This window comes from Athene noctua, chromosome 8, assembly GCF_965140245.1.
Source record: "Athene noctua chromosome 8, bAthNoc1.hap1.1, whole genome shotgun sequence".
Classification (NCBI taxonomy): Eukaryota; Metazoa; Chordata; class Aves; order Strigiformes; family Strigidae; genus Athene; species Athene noctua.
This window is the reverse complement of record NC_134044.1, coordinates 10,034,218-10,041,550: the sequence shown is the minus strand read 5'-3', so window position 1 is coordinate 10,041,550 and position 7,333 is coordinate 10,034,218. Positions and strand designations below refer to the sequence as shown.

The 7,333-nt window shown below is 41.5% G+C and overlaps 1 protein-coding gene across 1 annotated transcript; it reads right to left on the bottom strand.

Annotated features, from left to right (window-relative positions):
• Positions 1-236: 236 nt before the first annotated feature.
• Positions 237-6,152, bottom strand: KCNE4 (potassium voltage-gated channel subfamily E regulatory subunit 4). The gene is made up of 3 exons (XM_074912038.1): positions 6,049-6,152; positions 3,232-3,449; positions 237-2,817 (listed from the first exon to the last, which is right to left on the bottom strand). The coding sequence occupies exon 3, from the start codon at positions 2,789-2,791 to the stop codon at positions 2,300-2,302; it is 492 nt and encodes a 163-aa protein (XP_074768139.1). The 5' UTR covers positions 2,792-2,817; positions 3,232-3,449; positions 6,049-6,152; the 3' UTR covers positions 237-2,299.
• Between the last annotated feature and the right edge of the window lie 1,181 nt (positions 6,153-7,333).

Here is a 7,333-nt window from a genome sequence, read left to right as displayed (position 1 = left end):
AGGGGCAGGAGCTGAGCCCCAGGAAGTTGCCCAGTGCCCCAAAGAACCAGCACAGACCTGAGGCAGATCTGGAACGCCTGGCTGAGCCCTTTGGTCAGCCCGCAACACTGCAGTACTGTCCAACACAAGGAATCATCTCAAAAAGAGGCTAAGAAAAGGATCCTCTAGAAGTTTTGCCCAGTCTCATTACTGGAAGCCTATTTGACATAGTGAACAAACATGAAAACTTTTCCAGGAAACGTGTTTCTTTATTTAAATAAAAATTAGTGCCAATAGAAACAATAAACTTTAAATACATGAGACAATTATATACAACTCAATGTTAGGAATTATATACATCAGTTTTTTACAGATACAAATACATTTATACCAAAAGTAAAAGGACAAAGGAGAAAGCAATGGAAAATGTGACAACTTGCGCATGTCAGTCTCATTTGGAAAGTTTCAGGATTCAAGTGATTCCAGGCAAAATGCCAAAGTTAATTTGGCTTCTTTCAAACTTAAAACAGCCCCTTTTGGAGTAAATCTACCAAAAAGCTTTATATGGTCTGATCCAAAGTTCACTGAAGTGGACGGAAAAATTCCCACTGTTTCAGTCTGAACCGAATCAGGCCCTTTCTGAGCACAATGGAGCCGTTGTTCTCCTGTGTTTAGAGAGAGACAGTGATACCTCTGCAGGCTAAACCATATTGACCCTGCAAGCCAAAAGCAGAGTTCTCCCTTCTAAACAGCAGAAGTACAGAAGACTCTTGCCTCAGTTCATTTCTGCTGTTCAGCATTCATATTTTTCAAGCTGTCTCTCAAGCTCTAATGCCAGTGGATAAATCACAGAGCTATTTTAGCGCAGGAAATATGTGGAGACATTTTGCATACATTTTGCTGTGCAATGCTTTAGATTCAGGCTCTTCAGCTCTCATGCTTCAGAACTAATCCAAACATTGTAATAAATTATTATAAAATATAAGGTATGATTGAAATATTCGTTATTTTATTTTTATTCACTCTTACTTCTTTCAACAGTGCAATAATTTAGTAACTAATTTCATGAGCAGTTGAAAAAATCACAGTACCATTAAATTAGGGGATAGGGAGTTTGTGGTGGTTTTAAAAACTAGTTACTAATAACTTTATAGAAATGCATGTGTCAAATGCGAGCTGATTATAAAAAAATGATGTAATGCAATGTTTATCTACACTGGCTTAAATAGAGCAGAAAGTTTATATTCTTGAATGATGTAAATGGGTACAGTTGTACTGACCTCAAATGGAGAATTTAACTCCAACAGAGAAGCAGAAAATCTTGTGCATGTCCTCTGAAGTCAGGAATACTCAGCTGATGACTTCAGTAGGGCCAGGATTTCACCCTTGCTAGGTTAAATTCTATTCTGAATTCCACCTTTTTTTCAAGGGGGCGTAACAGAGCAGCATTTGTTCAAACCTTTCTACATCTTACATCTTGTAACAAAGATCTTTTAATGTCTTCTTTAACCTACAGATCTTTGCCTCTAGTGATCAAATGTACATATCTTTAAAAAATACAAAAGCAAAAAACAGAACCACTTTTCCTACTAGTAACTCAGTCAAAGGCTGGATTGCAGCAGAAGTTCATGAACCTGACCCAGCCAGTACAGGTACAACTTAAGCTAAGATAGCTACAGTGGCATGGATCTGAAACTGGGCTCTACAAACCTCCTAGAAATTTAGTGTCTTTTTAAAAAAAATTTTTGTTTGATTCTTTCTGTGCCTAAAGCCAGTCTCCAGCTATGCTGCAATCTCTCTTCAGTGAAGAATCAACACATTTTCATCTTATGAGGCCTCATTGAGCAAATCTGCTGTTGGTTGTGGTTTGTTATAAGAAAACCACAGTAAAAGTACTTCTAGACTACCACACGTTTGTGTGAATGAGCATTATCCATCATCTTTAACGACCAGACACTTGTGTTAGGGTAACTTCCCTAAATGTTTCCCAGATACCTGCAGAATTCTGAAATACACAGAGACATGCCAGTAATAGTTACCTCGTTAGGAAAAAAAAAAACCAAACATTCTCCTTGCTCTTATCTCTCATGGTAAGAAATAATGATGGAAAAATTAAAGTTAAGCATCCCAATTATGTGCAAGTTACACTTTGGAGTTGGGTACCACTGCTTCCCTGTCCTGCCAGCTCTCAGGAACACGTTGGGCCCAGGGGCACAGATACCTGTTCAGAGTACATTGGAAGTCAGGAAATTAGAACCACAAGTTCTTAGTGGGAGCTCCACTCACACTTTGGCAGCTGATCAAGGGAGCCCTGCAAGTGCTAGGAGTTCTTGTGGATGTTTTCAGCAGATCCCTCACTGCTCTCATTGAGGAGCGTTTCTGATACTTCCCCCAGTTCAGCATCCAGCACTTCCTCCTGGATGGTGAAGTGCACATCTGGGGAGGAGGATTCAGAGCTCACACTGCTGCCTTCCATCGAGCAGATGGCGCAGGACAGGGACGGCACCATGCTCTCCTGCAGCATGTTCAGCATCATGGGGATCTGGACAGATTTCAGCCCCGATATGGTTGGTAGAGGCTTCACAGCTTCTCCCCATTCTCTCTCCTCATCTTTGTAGAGCAGTAGCAAATTGGACGATTTCTCTTTTCTTTTGGATTTCATGTAGCCAAGCATTATCCCTATCAGGAAGATCCCATAGAAAGACATGACGATCAGAATGTAAAAATATTCGTTGCTGCCGTTCTTCTCTGTGTTGTGCGATTCAGCATCAAGCATGGCTTGAGTCATATTCGCATGGTCCATCTTCAGCATGGAAAGTGTTTTACCACAGCTAAAGCCTGGAGGAGAATGTGTTTGTATATATAAGATCAAGCTTCAGATCAAGGATGTAAAAGAAACATCTGAAAAAAAACATATCCCCGAACTATTCCTTGCTACTTGTAATTTGTAAGCTTGCAAAACACACACCTGACTGAAGCTTGCAGTCTATCATACCTCTGCATTAATACTGTGAATGAACTGTTATTCAGATACAGATAACATCAGAGGGAAGAAAATACGTAATTTTAAATCATGTCAAGTTCTATGCTGAATTACAAAACTCCCAATCCACATGATTAACAAAGAAAACTATACAGAAATATTCTGCTAGACACTTAGTTTTGTGTTACTTGTCCATGTTTCCAAAGGGGGGAAAAAAAGAAGTATTATTTTATTCAATGATGCAGGAAAAAAATCAAAAAGCAACTTACGTTGGTATGCAAATAATTCCTCCTTTTGCAAAGCTCAAGAGACCTTTCCTCTACCAAATGCCGGGTGTTCTGAAAACTTTCCTCTGCTGCAGTTGGAATAAATAGCTCTCAAGAAATGTTTCATCACGTGTTTTAGAGGCACAGTTTATAATAGTTTTGTGTTGGAGTCAACAGATGAACTTGAAGGATTGCAGTTCAACCCACTGAACTCTTAACAGCTGTGAAAAGAAAAAGAGTTGGGAATTCAGATTTTACTCTTTCCTAACCAGTTCAGCACTGGCTCTTTCAGCTCGTGAATCTGTTCCTATTATGGCCATCCCAATTGCTAAATCCAACCTGTTACCCTGAGAGCTGCTATGCAAAATAAAAACCTGCAGACCATTGTTCTATGTTTGTCATAAAATATAGAAAAATATTCATGCAAACTTTGGAGTAGACACTATCAAGTTCTTTACATGCCTGCTATATGCAGTTTCCCCTGAAGAGATGGGGGAGGAAACAGGTTCTTTTCTTTGCCTGGGACTAGTGACAAAGCTTTACAAAGTGCATGCAAAACAAAGTGGTGACTTTCAACTTGTGCTGCAGCTCCACTTTGCCACAAGGAGTGGGGCTGTGGAGAACTTGGCCCTGGATCTCAAGTGAGTTTTGGATGGAGGGGTGCTGGTGCCACCTAACTTATGCCATCAAAGCAGCAGCGATGGGACTGGTTCCCCACATAACCAGTGGAAGGGTGCAGACTCCTCCAGGGAGAACCTTGGAGCTCCTGAAGTTAGGAGCCCCCTTCTCCCATCTCCCACTGTTCGTAGGAACAGCCAAGAGCTACATGGTCTGCATGTTGTTTATACATAAATAGAACACTGAGTTAATGCGGGTTTTAGTATGATGGGAATTAACAACTTCTGGGCAGAGGGAGGCTCTCTGAGTGACTGCTGGAGGCTGCTGCAGCAGGCTGCTGGGCCAAGCAGGATGCCTCCCAGACCGCTGGGGAGGGCAAAGTTAGGATGCAGGCTGGGTCGCAGGGCCCACAGAGTTCCCAGTCATCAGCTCAGTGGTACAGGAGGCTCTGAGACCCCTGTTCAACACGTAAGCAACAGTACAGGCCATGGGAAGAAGGAGGCCCAGCTTGCACCTTGGGGATTTCACTTCCTTATCCTCTCCATCCCCGTTCTTCACACACAAAGCCCAATTAGTCAGGCCCCACATGTGAATGTCACCCCTTCTGCAAAGCTTCAAGGATGTTTATGTAACAGAACACTCCACTTCCAGAAAGCAGTCGGCTGGTGCTGGAGTTTCCCAACGGTAGGTCTGGGGTTTTTTTCCCCTACAGTCACTTGTGGATTCTTTGCATAGACGGCAAATTCTTTTCCAAACTCTGCCCTCACAATCCCTCTGAGGTAAAGGCAGATAAGATTAACCTCTATTCACATGTAGGAAAAGGCAGGAAAGAGTAGTTAAGCAATTTTAAATGAAGTGAAGAATTTAAGAAATACAGAATAGTATCTGCGTTTGGAACTAGCATTTTCCATAGTTTTCTCTGAATGACTCCACAAATAAAAGAAAAGAATTATATTAGCCTGATTCCCTTCTCTGCCCCTTAAAATATTGCATCCACCCTTTAGGAGGTTGGTTTTATCTCCTTGCGCATTCCCATGTGATAGCTCAGGAGCTGTTGATGTTGGACTAATGTCTACTGGGATTTCATCTGACAAAAATCTGTCTGCAGCACCAGCTTGCCAAGTCTGGATTCTTCTTCCCTGTTCCCGACAAATTACTGAGCAGGCAGCAAGAGCATATTAACTGGTAGGCTAAAGCAGAACCCAGAGCAAGTTTCTGGGTTTTCTAGCTAACGTTGGGGAATTTTTATTTCACAACTTTCTTAGCTCTGTGTGATATTTTTTCTCCCCCATTCAGCTCCAGAAATTTGGAATTTGAAAGATTAAAAACGTGTCAGGTTTTACCGACACCCTTTTATGCAGGACTTTCACAGGATGGTGAGAAAACACCCAGCATTGTTGGGTCAGTGAAAACTGGCTCAGTACAAGGAGAAATCCCTTCTCTGTACCCATGACACCAGCTCTGAAGCTGCTTGATGCTGGGAACAAGACCACCTAAAGCCCATCCCGCTGCCTCTGGTCATCAGTGTTACACACAGGTGTAATAATTTATTGTAACTAATTTGCTAAGTTAAGCAGGGTGGGTGTTGTAATAAAAACTATTGTAACTAATCTGCTGGGCTGGGCAAGGCGGGTATGGTGCACTTGAACGACCTGTAAATGTTAGGCAATTAAATGTAAAATGGGCCATTCAGATTGGAACAATGTAACCGTGTCTCCGAAACCCCACCTAACATTAGATGGGAACAATGTAACTATGCCTTAAAAAAAAACTCCACCAAGAACTGATAAGTAATTTCTGTTTGAGAGAAAAAAAAAAAAGCCCGCCAAAAGGATGAGATCATGAGGCTTTTTTTTAAAAAAAAAAAAATCCAATAGGAGAAAAGCGCGCCAAGAGACCAAGGTTTCGAAATTTTCAAAAGACCCAATAGGAGGAGGACATGCACCCCAGCAACCCAAATGATCCAATGAAAAAGAGCAGGACAATCATCTGATGAGAAAGACTGGTTAAAGACGATGACACAAGAGTATAAGAACGCGGGGTTTTTTGAAATTCGGGGTGCGTGTGGCAGAGTTGCGGCTCTCCATGCACCCAGCGCTGCTTTGCCTATTGCCTCTCACCCAAAATTGATTGAACCCAAATAAAATTATATATTTTTATAAAAATTGGCTTTGTCTGATTATAACACAGGTCATCCCTCACCTCAACATGAAGAGCACTTTCAGACACCTGGAGGCATGGACACCCCACAGCTCCCACCGCCAGCAGAGCAGAGGCAGACCGGCTCTTCTGCAGGTGCCCACAGGTGCAAATAGGGTCTCTTATTTGCTCCAAAGGCTCACATTCTTCATGTAGGTGAAGCTCTGTGCAATGTGACCAAGATGAACTGCAGCACCCAAGAGGAGCACAAGGAGACTGGTTGAGTACATCCATAGATTGATGCAATCCCCTGAAGTTCAACTGCAAGATGACTGAATTGCATAATTAAGCATAGTTATTGCCGAAAACTCTTTGCAGTTATGTTTACTTTGGCTAGCAGATGACAACAACTCTTCTCCATCTGTTAGTCCATGATTCTAAAAAACACTTTAATTTTAAAAAGGCCTGGAAGGAATCCCTGAACCTTCTATAGACATGAAGACAAGGAATAAGACTACACTGGGGAATAACCACCTGAAAAACAGGCCACTTGCTTACTGGTGCCATAAGTCAGCTTTCTCAAGCTGAACCCTATAGAAACTATATTTTTGTCTGAAAACAAGACCTAGAAAATTGAAAATTTGAGCCTTTTAGTCTTGTGTTTCAACATTACTTTTGTTGCAAATTATATTGTAAAACCATTGATCATGGCAGAAATACTTGTTTAATTTGAAATAATTTAATTTTTAGAGTTAAGGTTACTAGCTTTTTTTTTTGTTTTGAGGTTTCTTTCTTCCTTCCTTTGAGATCAACTTTTTTCCCCAAACTTAACAGAATTTCCCTTGAAATTTAACTTACCGATATCTTCCAATTTCAGCAATTGCCAGTCACTTGTTCACCTTCTTTGAATCAATCCCAACCTAGGCTACTACATTTAAGAATAATCATCACGCTGTTGCTCCCACCTTCCATTTTCCCCGTTTGGAAGACATTCAGACTGATAGAGAAGAGCAACAGCCAGGCACTCCAGTGATGAAAAGGTCACAACATAGTTGCTGATGCCAGATTTTTTTTCTCAAGGTCCATGTCTCCTAGAGAGCCTTCTGTGGCAGCAACCTCCGTCACCAAAGGACGCAAAAGTGGAGGCTTGAGGCATCCCCTGGGGCAGGAATTCTTCACAACATGGTTTAAGGGATAGTATAATGTGAACCCTTTCTCCAAATAAAAATTTGAGGACAGCCAGAACAAAGACAGAATCCATTATGAAGACAACATGAAACATCCTTAGAGACTCAGATGACTCTCCGCAGGCTGCCATGGAAAATATATGCCTAACCCTTCATTATGG

What these genes read in the sequence shown, in the direction of transcription:
- KCNE4 (XM_074912038.1), bottom strand. Translation starts at nt 2,791, where the DNA reads ATGCTGAAGATGGACCATGCGAATATGACTCAAGCCATGCTTGATGCT.